General features: G+C 37.1%; 1 protein-coding gene across 6 annotated transcripts in view; it reads left to right on the forward strand.

Annotated features, from left to right (window-relative positions):
* mark3a (MAP/microtubule affinity-regulating kinase 3a) overlaps positions 1 to 21,690 on the forward strand; it is a 35,234-nt gene that overhangs the window by 5,899 nt on the left and 7,645 nt on the right. For 3 of the 6 annotated variants that reach the window (XM_082153563.1, XM_082153565.1, XM_082153561.1), the window contains exons 4-16: positions 6,352 to 6,400; positions 8,052 to 8,117; positions 8,221 to 8,291; positions 10,353 to 10,409; positions 10,718 to 10,954; positions 11,038 to 11,157; positions 12,391 to 12,490; positions 17,347 to 17,459; positions 17,542 to 17,692; positions 18,242 to 18,444; positions 18,862 to 18,965; positions 20,187 to 20,426; positions 20,632 to 20,658. In XM_082153563.1, the coding sequence (XP_082009689.1) occupies positions 6,352 to 6,400; positions 8,052 to 8,117; positions 8,221 to 8,291; positions 10,353 to 10,409; positions 10,718 to 10,954; positions 11,038 to 11,157; positions 12,391 to 12,490; positions 17,347 to 17,459; positions 17,542 to 17,692; positions 18,242 to 18,444; positions 18,862 to 18,965; positions 20,187 to 20,426; positions 20,632 to 20,658 (1,538 nt within the window). The remainder of the gene's footprint in view (positions 1 to 6,351; positions 6,401 to 8,051; positions 8,118 to 8,220; positions 8,292 to 10,352; positions 10,410 to 10,717; positions 10,955 to 11,037; positions 11,158 to 12,390; positions 12,491 to 17,346; positions 17,460 to 17,541; positions 17,693 to 18,241; positions 18,445 to 18,861; positions 18,966 to 20,186; positions 20,427 to 20,631; positions 20,659 to 21,690) is intronic. The other 3 variants (XM_082153564.1, XM_082153566.1, XM_082153562.1) reach the window with 1 other exon arrangement.

Consider the following 21,690-nt stretch of genomic DNA (forward strand, 5'->3'; position numbering starts at 1 on the left):
TTAAATGGAATTACCCAGTGCAATGGCACAGAAATAAAAAACAATCAACTTATATTGCTTGTTGCTTTATGCTGTTGCGCCTGGTTAGGGCAGTGTTATGGTGGTGAACAGTTTGGAGTTCATAATCAGTCTTCACAACAGCCAAGATGAAGGGAGGAGGAAGAGGATATGAGGGGGAAGGACAGATGGACATTTTGGTGGGCTGACAGTGAAGTGACAGACTGGAGGGACCTCAAAATGGTATGAGATGGAAGATAAAGACTGGACAACAGGCACAGACACAAACAGCCTGATGACAGTCTGAATGAGAGGAGTAGAAGATGTACATACAGTACGAGTGATAAATGTGAAATGAAAGGCTGGAGGGAGATGTGGGAATGGGATGATCAGAAGAATTCAAATGATAATGCTAATCAGTGCTCGCTCAGAGATACACAAGCCGAGCCGCGTCTCTAATTTTAGCTGGAATCTGCTCGTCGCAGCCACCATTAGTTTTTCCACAGCGACCATTGATTGGGATTCAGAGTATATCCTCTCTCTGTGGCCTGCTGGTCCTCAGCCAACACACGACTGTGACTCACGCACCGCAATAATGACAGACCGACACAACCAGGCCGTCGCTTTGGCTCTTTTTATGTTTTTGCTCTAATCCTCTATGGTGCGTGTTGTAACAATGATGTGTGTTTTTTTTATATTTTTTTTTTATATATATATATATGAAATTTGAGGTAATGTACGCTACAGATCAAAAGTTTGGTGTCAGTAAGATTTTTCTCTTTTAAAATTAATACTTTTATTCAGCAAGGATGCGTTAAACTGATCAAAATGGACTTTTAAAATGCTATAAACGATTTCTATTTAAAATTTCAAAGCATTCTTTTCATCAAAGAATCCTGAAAAAAAGCATCAGGGTTTTCACAAATTTACAGCTGTTTTCAACATGATAATGTTAATGATTAATGAATGATTTCTGAAGGAATCATGTGATACTGAAGACTGGAGTAATGATGCTGACTATTCAACTTTGCATCACAGGAATAAATTACATTTTAAAATATATTAAATTAGAAAATGTATTTTAAATTGTAGTAATATTTCACAATAATACAGTTCTTTATTTTTTAATCAAATAATGTAATCATAGCGATTCTGGTAGTGTAGCTTCTGTAAAAGTAAAAACTTTTATACTTTTTAAAATATGGCATTACAACTCTGAACCATACAGGCAAATGGTTGTTGAAGAAAGTCCAATATTTCTCTTCTATTTAAATTTATTTTGTGTGTATGCAAAGTTGATACATATTCTTTGTTTTTCATTTTCTAGACGTAGTTTAAAAACCTTGCTGTATTTTTGTGTAGTAAATTAAGAGAATCTCGAAATACGCAAATACGAACTTCCCAGGAGGACTTGAATGCACCATTAGTTAACAATAACAACACTTTTCTGAATAGCGTGAAAGTATGTGTCCTTTATTTCTGTTGTAGTCTGTTTGTCTTCATTTCTTTTGCCGTTGAAGCAGTGATGCATGCGGTGATGTTTTTATAAATTAGTTTCGTTACTCTGACACGTGTCCTCATGATTGTGCATGTGTGTTGTTGTGAGTCGGAGGTTGTGTAATTGCCCGTGGGCGTCTGAGCTCCACACTCGGTCTGGTTCCTCGACTGAAGTGAGATGTTCTGCTGTGGACTGGTGTTTTTTAGTCATCACAGAGGCGTTAAGATGGTGCACCAAAGGGAGGGAGAGTGTGAGAGCTGAGAGAGACCAAAGAAAATCTTAAGAAAAAGAGAGACAATCATGTGGAAAATATAAATCTGATATTAAATCAATTAAACCTGGAATAAATGATGTAAACAATGATGTGAACGCAAAGTTATGAAAAAATGAATTGTGTAACTGATTAGATATTGTCCTTTTTATCCCCCTTTTCATAATTCTGGTAGCATTTTACAATAAGGTTCATTAGTAAACGTATTAACCAACATAAAAATACTGGCGTTCATTGTTGTCATGTTAGTTCACAGTGCATTAACTAATGTTAACAAAAATAACGTTCGATTTTAATAATGAATTAGTAAATATTGAAATTAACAACTAAGATTAATGGATGCTGTAAAACAGAAGTACTGTTCATTCTTAGTTCATGTTAACTAAAGTAGTTAACTAATGAAACCTCATTGTAAAGTGTTACCATAATTATTTTATCTGAAATTTAAGAAAGCATTGTTCTTATCACAAGCCACAGATCTGAATGTCTTTTCATCAAGGAGTTGATTGATTCAGACATTTTGAAAGTGCCACTGTCTAATGACAAACGAGAGGGCAGGATGGCATCATTTGAGTCATGTGTTATAAATCAATAGAAACACAGTCTTTTCTCTGGCCTCTGTGTTTCACCCAACTGATAGTACTGAGACAATTCTTTATGATTAATCTTTATTGTTCCTATCTGTATTCTGAAGATTTTTTGAGAGGGGCTTGTTCAGATATAATTCACCTGATTTATAACAATTTATTCCTAAACTTTTTTTTTTGACCGTTGATTAGTTTCTTATTTATGTGATAAAAAAGAGAGATAAAAAATCATCACTGTAAAAACCTTTGAAAGGTTAGTTCACCCAAAAATGAAAAATCTGTTATCATTTCCTCCATCGCTCTCCTGTTGTTCAAAATCCAAACCCATAAGACTTTTGTTCATCTTCGAAAGACAAATTAAGTAATTTTTAATGAATTCTAAGGGATTTCTGTCCCTCCATTAAAAGTCTATTCACTCAAAACTTTGGTTCATAACATTCATAAAGAGCTCACAAAAGAAATCCAAATGAATCAAGCGGTTTAATCCAAGTCTTCTGAAGAGACACATTTTGCTTTATATGATGAACAGATTTAATTTAGGCCTTTATATACATATAAGCATTGATCAGCGAACATGCATGGAGCTCAACCATCTTTGCTTGACGTGCGAGAACAAACCTCATTTGATTCTTGAGGATTCTCAAACATGCTGTATAACACATGAGAATGAACCTCATTGGTTCTTGCACATCAATCACGCAAGCTTGAAAACTTCTGTTTACCAAATTTTTGTCATCTGTACATTTGCTGATCAATGTTTAATGTGAATAAAAGCTGATGTGAATGTTTATGTGAATAAAAGCCTAAATTCAGTCTGTTCATCATATAAAGCGATCGAGTCTCTTCAGAAAATTTGGACTTAACCACTCCATTCATATGGATGATATGATGAACAGATTTAATTTAGACTTTTATTCACATAAAAACATTGATCAATGCACATACGGAGCACATCAGATATGGTAAGCGCATGCACAAACATACTTGATTGGCGAACTTCAAACTTCATTGGTTCTTGTGTGTGAGTAAATATGACACTTTTTTTTGTGTGAACTAGTCCTAATGTCTGTATTCTTCCACTTATTTGGCCCAGACACAATCTTAAAATGCTCTATGACACTGTTATATATTAATTCAGTATTGCTAAATCTATAGTGTATTTTTTAATGTAAGTTGTAAAAAATTGGACACCAACAAAAACTATAAATAAATACATTTTGGATTGGATGCAACAACAATCATACAGCACGACCATTGTAGTCTGATTCATAAACTAATGATTTTTAACAAACCAGAAGGACTAGTGAATCAGTCTCATGAGAGATGTTTAAATCAGGCTCTTGTCTTACTTTCTGAATCAAGTCATTACTTTCATCATGTCAAACTCAAAATGAATGAACTAATTTATTATTATTATTATTATTATTTTTGATTAAGGAACTGGAAATGATTCCCATTTCAAATGTCTCTGTACAGGTGAGTTCACATTTGTGACAATAAAAGCTTAAATTAAATCACTTAATTATATTAAGTAATTGTGTCTCTTCAGAAGACTTTCAAACTTCTGTTTCTATCATATGGATTTATTTTACGATCATTATATACGTTGTGAAGCATAGTTTTGGGTGAATAGGCTTTCAATGGAGGGACAGAAATCTCTCAGATACCATAAAAAAAACGTACTTGTCTTTCGAGGATGAACTAGTCCTTCAACTGTAATATGCCAACTAAACCAAACCAGAATTTGATCCTGAATTCTGTTCTGCAAATGTATACAAACTTGTGCCTATTTAATGCCTCATTCGTATATTTCAAATGGAATAGGTGGAATAGGAATAGGTGTCCTTAAGAAAAAGTCTTGGGTGTCCCAGAATGTGTCTGTGAACTGAGTTTCAGATAATTTATTATACCCTGCCCAAAATGCCCCTCTTTGGGTGCAAGCAAAAACACGCAGTTCCTTTGTGTGTGTCTTTAAATGCAAATGAGATGCAGCTGCTCCCCGCCCACCTTTCCAGAAGAGGGCGGAGCCTACAGCATGTGCCACCGATACTCTGGCAACAACAAAACAGGAGAAACAAGAATGCAAATGTATCCACAGAATACGTTTTTGCATTCCACTGTGCTGCCTTTCCATTATTTTCTAAACGCATTAGACGGGGAAGAGTTTCTCCCATTCGCACACTACACGTCTTTGCGTCTAAAAATGCAAGACACGGGCTGTGTAAAACACAAGATGTTCTTCTTTTACCTTGTGTGCTTCGTTTTTATAATACCGTTTCCTGTGCGAGACACAGTAAAGGGGGTCGCACACCGGATGCGCAGCTCGGCGGCGCGCCGCGCAGCGCCACGTCTTTTAAATTCGAACACATTATTCTCTATGAGAGTACACACACCTTTCGGCGTCTGTCCGCGGCGGCTCAGGACCGTGTTCAAAATCCTGCTGCGCCACAGAGCGCCATTTACATAGTTTTATATTAAATTTACATTTATGTGTCTCAAATCGTAGTTAATGTAAATACGGACTTCACCCTGTGCTGCAATATACATTTAGTTTTATATTTATTTTCAGAAATCAGAAAATTGCTGATCGGATTTTCAGGTGAGAGTTGTCCTAGACGTGGCGCGGCGCGGCGCTGAGCTGCGCGTCCGGTGTGCGGCCGCCTTAAAGGATGCGAGCGCAATGGTCAAACAAGTCCGTCTAGCACATTTAAAAAGTAAAGCAATGGAAAACTAGCGCAAGTGAAGTGACGTAACTGACACTGGTAGGCTTTAGCTAGGAGATAAACATGGGCTGCGTCCAAAAGCGCATACTCTTGTCTTGAGTTGGTACTTATTTTGAACAAGTAATTACTTCACGGCCGCTAAAAAATTGTTAGTGTGTATTTCATTCGCCATGCTGCCATTATCATGTGACCTACCAATGTCAGTTACGTCACTTCCCTGCCATTCACAAATCCTCTCCCGTGGCCTCATGGGATAGTAAAGTGTCCATCGTATGCGCACTTCAGAATCTCGGCAGAAGTAGTAGGTCATCCGGGTACTTTTTGCCTACTCTTTTACGAGTACTGTGAATTAGGATATGTGACTACGAATGCAGCCATGGTCTAGTGTGGGTATAGCTCACTCAGGGGAGGATCTAAGCTAACAGGACAGATTCCATCACCAGTCATGGGTGGGGCTTGTTACATTGTGACAAAAAACACAATGAATAGGAAAAGTGAATGGCTTATTTTGAGACACTGTTTATAATTTAAGGGCAATGTAAAAAGAGTAAAGGGTGGATTTTTACTATTAAAGGTGGTTGTGTACACTGCCGACACACATTTATGTTCAAACTAAGTAAAAGTGAATTTTGCATTATAGGTCCCCTTTAATGTACTCAACTGGGGAATTATGGTGATATCTATTCGTTAATATTTACTGTATTCACAAGTGGATTCTTGCCTTAAAAGAAATCCCAGGCTAGCCAGTATCTGAGGGAGGAAATCTCTTGCTGAGTTTGTATCGAAATGAACATGTTTTTATTGTATATGAGTTCTGCAGTGGCCCATGAGTGGTATAACTCAGATTGTAGTGTAGTGAGAATTGGATTGGGTTTATGCTGTACCGAAAGTGTTTCCCTGTGGTCCAGAAATCGCACTGCGTCTCTCGCACCCTCTCAGAAGCTACAGCTGCACTTGTGAGAGCAGGACGTGGAAAGCAGAACATGCTAACAGCTCAGGAACACAGTCTGCCTACTATAGCGCTATTAAAGATGCATGACACTTCTATTCCATTGAGAGGGGAGGATTCAGCCTTTTTTTTTAGGGATCAATAATGAATAGCACTTAACGCTAGTTTCCACTGAAAAGCAAGCACTCTGTTCACTATGACAATGACACAGTCCAGCTGTATTTAGCTTCCTGTTCCATGTTAATGCTGAAAGATGGCACAAAGCTTTTGTTTAACAATACAATGTGACATGTTGTTTACATTTTAATTATTCTTCTCTTCAACAGCTTTCCAGAGAAGTCACAATCATGAAGAATTTAAACCACCCAAATATTGGTAAGTGTGTTTATTTGCACACACACACACACACACACACACACACACACACACACACACACACACACACACACACACACACACACACCCCCACCACCTCCATAAGTAGAGGCTTAGATACTGTTCCTCTCATTTAGTTTAATTGATTCTTCCACATTTGTTGTTAGTTCCTGTTTGCAAACAGCATAATGTTTAGCAGAGCCAGACACGTCGTCATGTCTTCACACAGAGAGGGGCTTTATGTTTCACTAGCCTATATTTAGACACACTGTCGGTGGTACAGCATGAGAGAGCTTCGTGGTGCTTCACGACCGACAGACGTTAAACAAAATGGGATGAAGCGGAACCTTCTTTTAAATGTGCAGAGGAGTATTTATAAATAAGAAATGACTTCCAAAGAGATAGGAAAATAAAGCTCATGAGAGCGAGGCAGTAAAACCGCTCTTACAAAAACGATTGTGGTGTTATTATGGAACAGCGACAAGAACAGTTGATAATATCACAGTAGTTTGATGTATACCAAGTGATTGCCATATTCATATTCCTTTCTTTACATCACAGTAGTTTAGTATTATTTATATAATATATTTTGTATTATTTTGTTTATATTTTCAGTGTTTAAGTTTCAGTAATTTTGTTATGTGGTTGTCATATTTTTAGCTTTTTTTAATTTCAGTTTTCGTTTTAGTAATTTTCGTTTTAAAACTTTTGCCAAGGCAACATTTGAAAAGAATATTCATTTAATATTTATAGTCATTAATGAAAGAGATTTAATAGTTTTAGTTAAAAGTAACAACATTGTTTAGATGGTACTAAAACTTAGCATGGTATATGTCAATTTCATGGTAATTTTTTCTTTTTGACTTTATATAAAATAACAGTAGTTATTAAATATTTGTCATTTTGCATTAAGGTTTCCTAAACACTCCCTTCTACAGTTTAATAACACAGAATTTCACTCCAAACCAGGGATGATGTTGACTTGCATGAAAAAATGAACTGTGTGTGTGCGTGTGCGTATAAAAATGTATATAATATATATTTCAGCCAAATACACAGAGACAACTTTTTTTTGAGAATGGGATTTTGTAAGACTGAGGTTAAATAGGTTGCACTAGTGCATTTTCATTTTATTCAAACGCATAACTTTTGCTACGGTTACGCCTGGTGTCCACACTACTCCGGAGTTTTCCACCCTTTTGGAAACGCTGCAGACCTCATTTTAGTTTGAAAACACCCGGGTTGAGTTTCGGTGTAGACGGACCAAAACAGAGACTTTTGAAACCGAAGGTGTGGCTGCCCACATTCATTCCCTGATTGGGTCTTCTGGATCATTGCGTATTCTTCCTGAACACACTACCTGAAGACGACAATAACAGACCAGCCTCCACGACCGTGTAAATGATAAAATGGAGACAGAACTGCATTTTAAAGCACCATAATGCGAAAACGCACTAGTGTGGACATAGCCTACATAGCCAAGTTGTTTTTAAACACATATGGGAACACCCCCCTAATAAATGTCTACTCGGGATCAGATGAACCTGTCGTTCTTCTTAACAAGTCTTGGAGATATCAAGATTTGTGCCTGATTTGACCTGAAAGAAACTTTCTCTGTAACTTTCTCTCTTCTCTGTAACTTTCTTTATAGTCAAACTGTTTGAGGTGATAGAGACTGAGAAGACACTGTTTCTTGTGATGGAGTATGCCAGCGGAGGTAAGTGTATTTGTGTGTGTGTGTGTGAGAGACAGAGAGTTTAATTTTGTGTTCTTGTCCACTCTTGGTCTTATCTTTGACCTCTCTGCTCTGTGTCGTGCAGGTGAGGTGTTTGACTACCTGGTGGCTCATGGGAGGATGAAAGAGAAAGAGGCCAGAGCTAAATTTAGACAGGTGCAGTTCTCTTACTGTTTTCTTTCAACATGTTAGGCAAACACATCTGATTGGTTTGCTACTCGGTGTGAGTTTAAATGAGTCTCATCAGCCCACTAGGCACATGCATATCGTTGACTGTTATTACATTAAATCTTACAAGTGCCCTTTGACACAAGTATGTTGAAGAATGTGAGGTTACTCTATGTCACTGCACTGAAATGTGGAAGGACTGAAGACACTGACATCATAGTTGAAGTAATATTACGCTCAACTGTGTCATATTATCTGCACTTGGAGTGTATTTGTTGCTTTTCAGTGTGTTGTGTAATACTTTAACTGGGGACAGAATGGTTAGTCATTATCAGCATGGTTGAGCATGGCCAATTCTGTGAAAAATAAAGAGTCAATCAATGCAAACCATTGAATTTTGGAAAAAGCTATTAATCCGAGTAGACAACCCATGACAAGCCTGGTCTGGACCAATGTTCTTTTCCTGACATTTGTTTAGAAATATCTATGCATGACGACGGTCTGATTGGATGCGAACGTCAAAGTTTCCACAATATTTTTTTTTATATTAAGTGATCAATGGCTAAAGTAGTTACGGTTTTACCAGTGCAAAAGTTAGGTCAGGGTGCAGGCTGTGCACTTAGTTTTCCGGGGGTGTTATCATTGGCGCTAGTGGCCTAAAAAAGCTCATTAGCACAAATCAAAGTTTATTAGCGCACAGAGAAAGTTAATTAAAATGGTTTTATTTTTCAATAAAAATTATATATAATAAATATTTTGTTTGGCATTCTTATGCTCATTCATTATTTGAATAAGAAACAGTAATACTGTGAAATATTGCTACAATTAAAAACGACTCTTCTGTTTAAATACATTTTGAAATTTAATGTATTCCTTTGATTTAAAAGCTGAAATTTCTGCAGTGTCACATGATCCTTTAGAAATCGTTCTAAGATGCTGGTTTTCTACTCAAGAAACATTTATTATCATCAATGTTCAGGACAGTTGTGCTGCTTAATATTTTTGTGGAAACTCTGCTTTTTTGTTGAATATAAAAAAACTGCTTTAATTTGAAATGGAAATCTTTTGTAGTGTATCTTTTTCAGTGTCACATTTGATTAATTTAACATGCCCTTTCTGAATAAAAGTAATTTATTTAAAAAAAATCTTACTCACCCCAAACTTTTGAACTGTAGTTTATAATAAAATAAAATGCATGTAATAGTTGAATCATTCGTCATTCACTCATTCATTGACCCACATGACAGAAAATCATACTGACGAATCACTTACTTTAAAGGGATAAAAAAAGAAAAAGAAATTCACCCTCATGCCGTCTCAGATGTTTATGACTAACTTTCTGCTGTGGAACATAAACAGAAATTTTCTCTGTGAGTCCATATAGTGCAATTGGATGGACAAAAACTTAAAAACATAACAAAATGGACAAAAACTGTAAATCGCCATGTTTTATAAAATGGATAGTTCCGGTCCTTGATTCTGATTGGTTGAGCCGCGTTCAAAGCCGTTGTAAATTACTCAACAAACATACACCTGTGATTAAATTAGTATTACTGCGCAACTGCCGTTTGTGAATTATTTATTATTATTAATGTGTTGCTTGGCAACCTCTTTGGAACTACATTGCTTGGCGGAGGAATAACTGTGTTATAACGTTATATTTTTTTGTTGCTGGTGTTTATTTTATGAATAAAATAAATATTAAAATGAATATTTTTATGGAGTAACCGTTTTATAAAAGCAATAAGCCCCTTGAAGATGTGTTTTACAGTGAATTTAGAATAGCTATGTTTTTTTTTAGCAACGCCCCTTAGATGCTCTAAATTCACTGTAAATCACGGCTTCGCGGGGCTTATTGCTTTAATAAGCACACCGTGAAAATCATAATAAAAATAATGTTTTAATAAAGTTATAAAATACCATTTAAAGGCAATGCAATTGATTGAATAGACTATTTGATGACCCTAATCCTGATCATTTTTTTCCAATGCTGATTTTTTTTCTCCAAACTCCAGACAGATGATCTGATTTATTTATTGTTTTGTACAGATTGTGTCAGCTGTGCAGTATTGTCACCAAAAACACATTGTGCACCGAGACTTGAAGGTAAGCAGTTGTTGTTTCTTCTCATGTTTTTGTGCATATGACGAGATGTGACGTGATTGTATTAAAGTGTATAGGAGTAAGAACTTACAAACAAAAGACGAAAAGGATTCTTCAGTGGCTCCGAAATGTATTCGGACACCTAAACAATAATTAGAAATGACATTTCATTGGAAGATGAATTATCAATTATCAAACCAAGTAGCATCTTCAGAAAATTATTCTCAAAACTAATTTCACTTTTCTTATGCCTTTTGGAGTCTCTCTTTTCCCCCCCTTCTTCTAGCTTACCCCTGTGTTTTTTTCCCCAGGCTGAAAACCTGCTGCTAGATGCTGATATGAACATTAAGATAGCTGATTTCGGCTTCAGTAACGAGTTCATGGTGGGGAATAAACTAGACACGTTCTGTGGCAGCCCCCCTTACGCTGCCCCCGAGCTCTTTCAGGGTAAGAAGTATGACGGGCCGGAGGTAGATGTGTGGAGTTTGGGGGTCATACTCTACACGCTGGTCAGCGGCTCCCTGCCCTTCGATGGACAGAATCTCAAGGTTTTAACCTCCCTTTATCAATGTCTATATATGTGTGTGTGTGTGTGTACATCACTGTATACTTACTGCTGTTTATTACACAGGAACTGCGTGAACGTGTGTTACGTGGTAAATATAGGATCCCTTTTTACATGTCCACTGATTGTGAGAATCTTCTCAAGAGGTTCTTGGTTCTAAACCCATCGAAGAGAGGAACGTTAGAGGTTAGTCTGTTTCCTTTCCACCTTTTTTTTGGTTGGCCGTACCTCCTTTTTTATCCTTAATAGCATGTCAGAGATTTTTCATAATTAATGCCTGATTTGTACTGAAGAAAGGGCTGAGCAATATATTGACTGTTCACTATGTATTACTATTTATTATATATATATATATATATATATATATATATTATTAAGCAACATCATGCATTAATAACTTTAAATAATTTGTATAATTGCTCAAAAAATATGTCTTAGTGAATTTATCTGTTAATAACATGTATTGTTATAGTGGTGCATATAAATAAAATGCTGAAATATTCTTAAAAAAAGATAATAATAATTAAATACATTTTTACTGTATTTTACTTTAAACATTTGAAATCTAATTGGCTGCAATGTCCTTTGTGTTTTGGTCGAACTTATGGTTCCTCTGAATAAAAAAAATACTCTTTTTAATATTTACATTACTGTTCAAAAATCTTAGATCAGTAATTTAAAAAATAAATAAAAAAATTCAACGAGGATGCATTTAAATTCATCAAAGGTGACAGTGAAGACATTTATAATGATATTATAAATAATTTATAAATAAAATTAGAGACTTTTTTGAAATTCTTTAAAAACAAAACTTACCAACCCTAAACTTTAGAACAGTAGTGTAAATTTAAATAAATATTATTCTGATGATTTTAAACATTTGTAATGTAACTGGTTTGGTCGCAAGGATCATTCCTCTGTAAAAAATCACCCTTTTAATGCATTTCAGAGCAAATGTATTCATATCTAGGTAACACTTTACAAAAAAGGCTCAATAAGGATAATGTATTAACTAACATTAAATAACAATGACAAATACATTTGGTACAGTATTTATACATCTTTGTTAACATTAGTTAAATACAACTGTTCATTGTTTATGTTATTTCACAGTGCATTAATGGTAACAAATACAACTTTTGATTTTAATAATGTATTAGTAAATGTTGAAATTAACTTTAACTAAGATAAATAAATGCTGTAGAAGTATTGTTCATTCATAGTCCATGTTAATTAATGTAGTTAACTTGTGTTAACAAATGAAACCTTATTGTAAAGTGTTTCCCATATCTAGATATACTGAATACCAAGGTTTGAAAAATAGCATGTTATACATTTTTATCGGCCCGCCCAAGAAATGGTGACTGTCAGTCACTGCAGTGAGTCTGGAGATGATTGTTTCTGAACTTTCTCCTTCAGCAAATCATGAAGGAACGCTGGATCAATGCTGGCTTTGAGGATGATGAGCTCAAACCCTTCCTTGAGCCAGAAGCCGACATTTCCGACCAGAAGAGAATAGGTAAGAGGAAACCTCTGTGTAATTAGTTCTTTTGCCACCATTTCAATAGTCTCGTGTAGCCAGTAGCAAGGTGTGGACTCCATTGTAGCTTTCTTTGATGAAGGACCGCCCAATGTCTGACTGACATGCAAAGCGACCAATCACAGTTTGTTTTGTTCCACGTCACATTTAGGGTCGTGAAAATGCGAAGTTGATGTCCCTATGAGTATGACAACAGACCGGCATGCTACTAATAAATTATTCATTCAAGAATGTTGTGCAAGTTTACTGCAACAATGGTGCCACGAATTTCACATACTTTTAAAAAAATTCAGCGTTTGGTTGATCCTGAGAAGCGCTCATTGACATAGTTGTAAACACAACGTCTTTCTTCATCAATGAGGGGGTTTGGCATCACAGCTGCTTTGTTTCAAGGCAGACAGTTAAAGAACACAGCAGACACATCTCCTGGAAATCCTGTAGAATTCAACCAATCAGATGACGACTTTGAACATCCTGAGGTGTTTCCACTTTTGTGTGCCTTATGCATGAGATGTTCAGCCAACGGTCCGTGGGCGTGACGTCTAGGGTTGGGCATCGAGAACCGGTTCCAACTGGGAACCGTTTAAAAAATAACGATGCCATTGGAATCGTTTAGAAAATTTGTTTTCGATTCCGATCATCGGTTCCAAACGCGCAAGTTGTGGTTTCCATAGTGGCCACTGGATTTGAAACCGCTTGTTCTGTTGCAGGCATGGAGCACGGTAAGCGGCGCTCAAAAGTGTGGCTTTATTTCACCTTAAAAAAGCCCGGGTCGGCAGAGTGCAACACATGTGACAAACTTATTTCTTGCACGGGCGGATGCACTACAAATATGACTAAACACCTAACGTTACGCCTGCATGGTGTACAAAATTTACAAGGAGTGTAGCGTGTTCGACATATGTCCACTGTCTCTGAGCGCTGGTCCACTGGCAACCCTGCGCGACCAACGTTAGTAACGTTGCCAGGATCGAGTGCAAAATAATTAATCTGTAATGTTTGTTATTTTGAATTGAAATCATCACTCATAAAGCGTCATTCACGTCTCCTCCGGTTTATTTGTGTTTACATACATACAATAAACAGCATCCGCCAGGGCTCTTAATCCAATGGTGCGCATATTTGGAGAAATAATGATTTATCATCACATGTTTGTAAAATGATTCGCGTCAGTTTATGATATCAGCGCTCTCTCATACGCTGTACAGCTGTCAATCATCTCGTGGACCAACGTGATATGAGGTATTTTTTTTAAATGAATAGAGAATGTTTATAGTATACGTGCTAAGCAAGGTAGCTATTAGCTGCATATAAAATGCTAAATATAACATATTTCAACATCTTTTTTTTTTTACTTTTTTAAACCACGACCGGAATATGATACAAATCAATGGTGTTTTAAAGTGAGCTTTTATACATTGAGTTAGTTATGTCCAGAGAGTCCAGACCAGGGTGCAAGTTCTGCATAAATCTGTTTTTTGGTCTGGTGCAGAGGCATTCCTAATTTTCTCCCACGTGGGCTGCAGCTCCCAAAACTAAAACTAAATCAAAATAAAATTTTCCTCTGTGAAGTGTGAAATGAGCCTGTGACAGGTTTTGACTCCACCCCTCAAAGAATCGGAATCGAGAATCGAAAAGAACCGAAATCGAAATGAAGAATCGGAATCGGAATCAGAATCGTTCAAATCAAAACGATGCCCAACCCTAGTGACGTCTGAGGCTGAAACTACCATTTCAGTGTTCATTTGCATGCAAGAAAGACAGCGGAAAGCATTTTTGCGTAGTCAACTTTTGAGCTGCCCTTAGAGCAGGTTGAGGGAGATTTATATTTACATCCACTCTCTTATCACAACACTTGAGAGAAAACATCCAGAGACAGTGATATGAGGGCTATTGCGTAATACCCAGCAGCTGGCTCCCTCATCTATCGACGTCTCTGATGTCTACTCCTCCCTCTCCCGCTCTATCACAGCGAGGATCTCCTCATGTAGCAATGTGATATGATCACATGACTCCAAGTACTAGAGTTTAGCTTGCAGGAGCACGAGGCAGTGCGGTGCACCAGAGCCCTTGCACGCTTATCTGCAATCGATCTGCTGTTCCGCACATACGCCTGTCAGCCTAACCACACACATGAGCACACACCTGGTTGCTTACTGAGGAAACTGCCGGAACAAGAACACTTGAATGTGGAAGCCAGAATTAGATGGTGACTGGTCTTTTCTAGCCTTCCGCCCCCATTTTGAGTGAAGCCTCACGTTGAGAGGAGCATGCTGGAGCTTGGCAGCCCTCAGCGGTCCTTTTGTGTGTGTGTGTGTGGAGAGGAGGTGAAACGGGAAGCTTTGGTTCTTTGAAAGAAAGCCCTTAAGTCAACCAGCGTATGGATTCCCATGAGCCCATTAAAAGTCAAATCTGAGAGAGGAAGAGGCTTAATTCAGGCTCATGAAATATATATTTCCATCTTGTTTCAATCTGGAACATGCATTAATAGAGAGAGCTCTCCATCACACAACATCCGACTGGCCCTTCATTCACTATACCCAGTGCCTCAACATATGGATGCCCTTTTGGAAACTCAGTCCTGAGCATCCTGACCATTTCCTTTAGTTCTTGTTGTGTTCTGTTTAAGTTAAAATAGTGTTTAATTATTTGTCTCTTCAATTTATAACTTGTTCAATGTCTTTTATACATTATCGTTGAGCTGCCATAGCATTTTAGATTTCCTTTTTGCTTAAATAATTGACACCTAACAATAAGATTCAGTTTATTAATATTAGTGGTTGCACTTACTTTTACAGTATGTTACCCAAGAAAGCACCGAGTAATATATGGTAATGAAATGGACAATATGGGTTAAGGTTAGTTCTAGGGTAAGGTTCAGGGTAGTTCTTGTTATACCTCAGTTATTATAATTAATATAGTGATGCTGTCATATGTACACGCAGAACAGGAGTGTAAAATTAGCATTAGTTAATGCATTACGTATCATGACAATGAGCAGCACTTTTTTATTATTAATTTTGCAGCATTTATGAATCTAGGTTAAATGTTCATTCATAAATATACTACTGTCCAATTGTTTATTTTGCATTAGTTAATGTTTTTTTGGTTTTTTTACTTCAAATGTTAAAAAAAAATAGTAAACACTACCCAGAGTGCCAGTGGAGTGCCTGTGGGTCATTAAGTCTTAATTATCATCTTAAGAGATCTTAAATTTGGAGACAGAAGATTCATATATTCGTGATATGTCTTAATATGTATATCCTTGTGTATATATCACTGGCAAACTCGTCATTTCAGAGAAATTCTCCATTCTTGTAAGTGCAGCTGCTTTGTATTACAGGGTTTAACAGGGTATCTGTTATGCTTTTGCTGTTCCATAAGTGCCACCTACTGTCAGAGAGTGAATTTGCATTTTGATTCACCCCACAGCAAAAATGGACCCATATGTTTATGCAACATACACGCAGTGATGTTAACCATTGGAATATAACTATAATCATTTATAAAAAAATTGTTTTGTTTTTTTTACAGTTTAGGATGTTTCCAAAAACATTGCCCTACACCTCCCATATGGTCTTAATTTTATTTGGGGAAGTCTTAAAAAGCCTTACATTTTTATTTTTTTTAAACCCTGCAGATACCTACCGTTCAAAAGTTTGGCGCCAGTAAGATTTATATTTATGCTTATGCCCACCAAATCATTTATTTGATCAAATAAAAGAAAACCTTAATATATATTAGTAATATATGAAGTAGTATTACAGTTTAAAATAACTTTTCATTAATACATTTTTAATGTCATTTATTCTTCAGTGTCACATGATCCTTCAGGAATCATTTTAATATGCTGTTTTGCTGCTCAAGAAACATTTATAAATATTAGCAATGTTAAAAATGGTTGTGCTGCTTAATAGTTGTGTGGAAACTGTGATAATCCCCTCCAAATGTCAATTTTGTGTAACATTTATAAATGTCTGTTACTTTAGGTCAAATTCAGTGTGTCATTGCTGAATAAAAGTATGAATTTCTTAAATTTAAATAAAAACGAATTTCCCCCTATCATTACCTAATAAATATATTTTTCAGTTAAAACAGGAGGTACAGCTTGTTCTTTATTAAGTAACAGTGAATGGTTGGCTATTGGACAGATCTGTGTATTGTTAGCACATGTAGGTGGAACGGATGACTCATACATTCTTACAAATAAACTGGATTTATCTCTGTATATCAACCTACTGGTTTATAGTGTGTATAACAACTGAGGGGGTGATGTGTGATATGATTATGCTAAAATTTTAAATATTTAATTATCCTCAATCTCTAAAAGAGTTGAATATGGTAGTCTTCAATTAGAGTCTCCTTTGGTAGATATCACCCCTCTTTCATGTTTTAGCACAAATGGTGTGGGATCACTTGTGTGCTCAGGTTTAAACATGCTTAGGGGGTTTACGTTAAGTATTATTACATTTCTATAATTATTGCTCATACTTAGGAATCATTTATTAATATCTAAAGCTTGCCTTAGCAAACACTAAAAAATGTATTGTGTAAAGTTCTAAAACTAAAAGTAGACTCTAAAGGCATCTTTACACAGCTGGGTTGGGGTTGCTCTGTGCATGCTCAATTTTGTTTAAATTATGTCTGCTCTGACCCACTTCAGCCCCTAGTACAGTTATATTTGCTGTGTAAATGCATTCATGCCACCTCTGAGCAGCATTAAACAGTCTTTGTAAAGATGGCTATATTACATTTCAGAAACACTTCTGTGCCACCTTTGCTGTGTAAATTTGGCATTAAACTGGTCTGTATTTTTTGTGTGTGTCATTCTCCAGATGTGATAGTGGGCATGGGCTTCTCCAGAGAGAAGATCCAGGAGTCTTTGTCCAAAATGAACTATGACGAGGTCACAGCCATATACTTACTGCTGGGCAGGAAGACCAATGAGGTGAGCTGCTAATGAAGAGAAGTTCCTTATAACGGAGTTTATGGACCATAGTACAAGTGTGACTTGCTGTTTTTGTGTGTAGGAGGTCAGTGACTCCAGCTCCAATAGTAATCTCTCCGTGGCCAAGACCAGGCCAACCAGTGAGATGAACGGCCAATCACCATCTCACCTGAAGGTCCAGAGAAGCGTCTCCTCCAGTGAATCCAGAAAATCCAGACGCCATAGTGACCAAGGTGACTTTCTCTTTGCATACTCTCAGCATACGCTGTTTTCTGTGCTGTGAAAGCAAATCCATTTTGCATGAGTTTCTAAGGAATGAGGACTCAGGCTCGAATTTATATGGTAAAACCGACACCATCGTTACTGTTCATATCACTTTGTTTCAAGTGCTGAGGAAGTCTCTAGGGCTGAATAACAGATATGGTAATGGGCATTTAGTTTCCGACACGCTGTAAGCCAATCGCAACAGACTGGGCCATCTGACCAAAAAGAGCAGAGTAGACTCTGATTGGTCAGAGTTCTCGGAAAGGAGGGGTTTAGAGAGACTGAATCCTTTAATCAGACACCGTGAGAAAGGAGGTGATGCTGCAATGTATATTATGAAAAAATTAAGTGTTTTTTGACCTTGGATGCATGTAAATCTATTGCAGGAGACCTCCAAAACAAAATCAGGAACCTTTAAAATAGCATAATAGAGGTGCTTTAATCCATATGCTTGAGGATTTGCAGAGAAAAGCCCTCAAATGTTTCTCTCTCTCATTTACTGTCTTTCTCCTTCACAGTTGGTGTGGTCGCTAACTCGGCGTTGAGTAACTCCAAGAGGACTGTTCCTGTCACAGCCGACAGTGATGTCAAACAGGAAGGTGGAGTCACAGCACGCAAGGCCCCCACTCACAGCCCCCCCAGCCCACTCCAGGGTAACGCCAACAACCCAAACAAAACAGACGTACCTGACCGGAAGAGAGGCAACTCCATCACACCTAATGTAAGTTCACCCTAGCTTTTTCTGTCATTATGAATTTCACAATATTACTGTTTTTACTGTAGTTTCAAATCAAATAAATGCATCCTTGCAATGTCTCAAAAAAAAAAAAAAAATCGGTTATACTTTATTTTAAGGTGTCCATGTTACAGTTTAATTATACATTTAAGTTATAATAGTAATTAACCACGTCATGTACCTACTATAGGGTTATAATTAGATTTGGTTTAGGGTTATTTGCATGTAATTATGAATAGTTTATAGTCATTTTTATAGAAATTACATGTATCATGTGTAACAAGGACACTGTTAAATAAAGTGTTACCAAAAAATCTTATCCCAAACTTTTGAGCAGTATTGTACATACATTTCTCATGATGTAATAGAGCATTACTCTTCCGTTTTTTTGATGTCACACAGAATAACTCCGGATCGGGAGGCATGTCAAGGAGAAACACATACGTGTGCAGTGAGAGAAACAACACAGACCGCCTTGCTGTCATTCCTAACGGGAAAGAGAACAGGTACAGGCTGCCCCTACTGTGTCCTGAGTGATGTACAGTACCTAATATTTAACACACTTTTATGCAATTTGCTACTTTTATCCACAGCCGATTAAAGGTGCAGAAAGCGATTTCTGAGAAACACTGTTGATATTTGAAATCAACCCAAACAAACACACTGTCAAGTGTCTCGTCTTAACTCTGTGCTTTCCCACACTTGAAAAAGGCAGGTTCTCACTATTTGAAGATGTAAACTGGATTCCACTCAACGATTAGGCCTTGTGAATTATTTCCATTCATTTATTTATTATAGCATTAAGCTATGTAGGTGAAAAACCTTTGAAGAAATAAACATACATACATACAGTGTAAATCACCAGCAAACCTAATAAAATGCATACATTGGCAGGTTTAACCTAACTTAATTGTAACTTTTGCACAGAACTACATCGAATACATCAGTACCTTAAGTTAATTAACCATTTAAAACATGAATATTCCACCAAGCCTAAAAAATATTGCATATAGGTCTGAGTTGGTAAATATTACACATTCAGTTAAAGCTTGTAGGTATTACACAGCCCAATAACAAAATGCACGAACACACTATGCAAGAATAGATGTCTCTTTATCACAGCTGAAGCAAAGCATTTATTGCAAATGCTTTGCAAAAAATACAGTAAACAAGAGTACGTATAGTACGCATATTCAAGCAAGAGTTGGTTGTCAGTCACCATCTCCAGACGAACAATGACACTCAAACCTGTCCTGTTACTGTTGCTAACATTACAACAACAGCATATCTTGGTTCTGTGAAACTACAAAACCAATGTTACTCACGTTATGGAGCAGAAACAACACTGCCCTGGCTTCCGTTTCCAGGCCTTCCTGCTTAGGCCTGCTAAAGCTCCTGCATGATCGTAACCCTGCTTTTCCAGTGATATTCCTGTGACCTTTTGCAATGTCTCTCAGCCATCTCTCTTTCTACAGTCTTTCTTCAAATCTCCCTCTTGCTCACTTTCTCTCCTCCCCCCACATGAGTGTACACACCCCCTACTGCTGATTGGCTACAAGTGTGTTGTGGTGCTCAGTCCAATCCACTTTCAAAAATATTTCTCAGAAATCGCTTACTGCACCTTAAAGTGCATTCAAGGTGTATTTTATCATTGTTGTCCAAACTGTTGCTGGTGCTTTGCACGATTGAATTCAAGAAACCAAGACTGATATTGTCTCTGTCTGTAGTGAGTCTTTGTCTCCTGGCTCACGCGACCCTGGTGCCTCCACTCACAGCATCAGCACTGCTGCCACACCCGATAAAACCCGATTCCCACGAGGCTCCGCAAGCCGCAGCACCTTCCACGGACAGCTGAGAGATCGTCGCACGGCCACCTACAACGGCCCACCCGCCTCGCCTACGCAGCCTCGCAGCCGCGGAAACGCCAACAACCTGCTCACCAAGCTGACCTCCAAACTCACTCGCAGGTAAACGATCGTTCACAAACGCATCATTTCTTACAGTGCCAATGCCATTCGTTCAATTTAGGCTTGACTTTTCCTTCCTGTTTCCTGACCTCTCTCTGCTTTTATTTGTATTTTTTTTCTAAGGGGTCATTAGAAATGGTTTAATTTTGTCCATCTATGTAATGTCTATCCTTTTTTTTTTTTTTTTTTCATTCTTGTGTTGTAGAAATATGTCATTCAGGTTTTCCAAAAGGTAGGCCATTGAGTTCATGGGGTGTAAATCTGTCTTTAACGTAATGAGAAGAGTCCAGGGGCTGACGCACTAACCCATAGAGATTTGATTGCAGTGATTTGGAGTTTAATGCTCTCTCAGTGGTTGATTACAGCATGCTTTAAAACACTGCCTGCATCCTAGTGTGGCCGAATCAAATCAATCTACCGCTCTTTAACTGATTGCTACTAATCAAAATGTTTGCATGACACAAGCTGATTGTGCAAAACAATGTGAATAACTTAATCTGACATTATAAAAAACACTTCATTTAAATTATTCAACTGATTCCACAAAGGCTTTGGTACATTCTCAGCTGGACGGTGTGTTGAGAGATCAGATTCAGTAGCTCTGTATGATTCCTAGACAAAAAAGACAGCTTTTTTTTTTTTTTTTTTTTTTTCAGAACAGGGATTGATTTGCACTAATGTTCGAAAAGTTGGGATCAGTGAGATTTATTTGGGTATTTTTATGGTGTAATGATGCTGAAAAATTCAGCTGTGCCACAATAGGAAAATTACATTTTAAACCAAATTTATATAAATGTTTTAAAATGTAATTTATTCCTGTTGTGGAATTAATAGATTATTTAGTAGTTAGGAATAGTTAAAAATGCCTTTATGTGAAAACTAAAAAAAGAGAGAGAGAGATGATCCTACTGCTCATAAAACATTCACTACTGGCCTTAAGATATATAACTATAGATGGAAAGGATCTCAAGCTCACTAGCTGAAGACGTTACTGTAGCTTTATCCATTAACAGATGGTACTTCCTTGAAAATAAATCCCAACACAGCGCTACAACAACCATAATGACCCTTCACAATAGATAATGTTTTAAAATGAACTGTGGTAGAGCTACATATGGCAATTTATCTGTTCAATAAAATTCCTTACTCACCCGTTGAGCAATAAAAACAGCATCTCCTCGTAGGTTTAACAACATTTCAAATCCCACAATTCTCGCCATCTCCGAAAAGCCAAGCTAATGTTGATTCTTGTTTTATTACAAGC

Source organism: Leuciscus leuciscus, assembly GCF_965113295.1.
Source record: "Leuciscus leuciscus genome assembly, chromosome: 22".
Classification (NCBI taxonomy): Eukaryota; Metazoa; Chordata; class Actinopteri; order Cypriniformes; family Leuciscidae; genus Leuciscus; species Leuciscus leuciscus.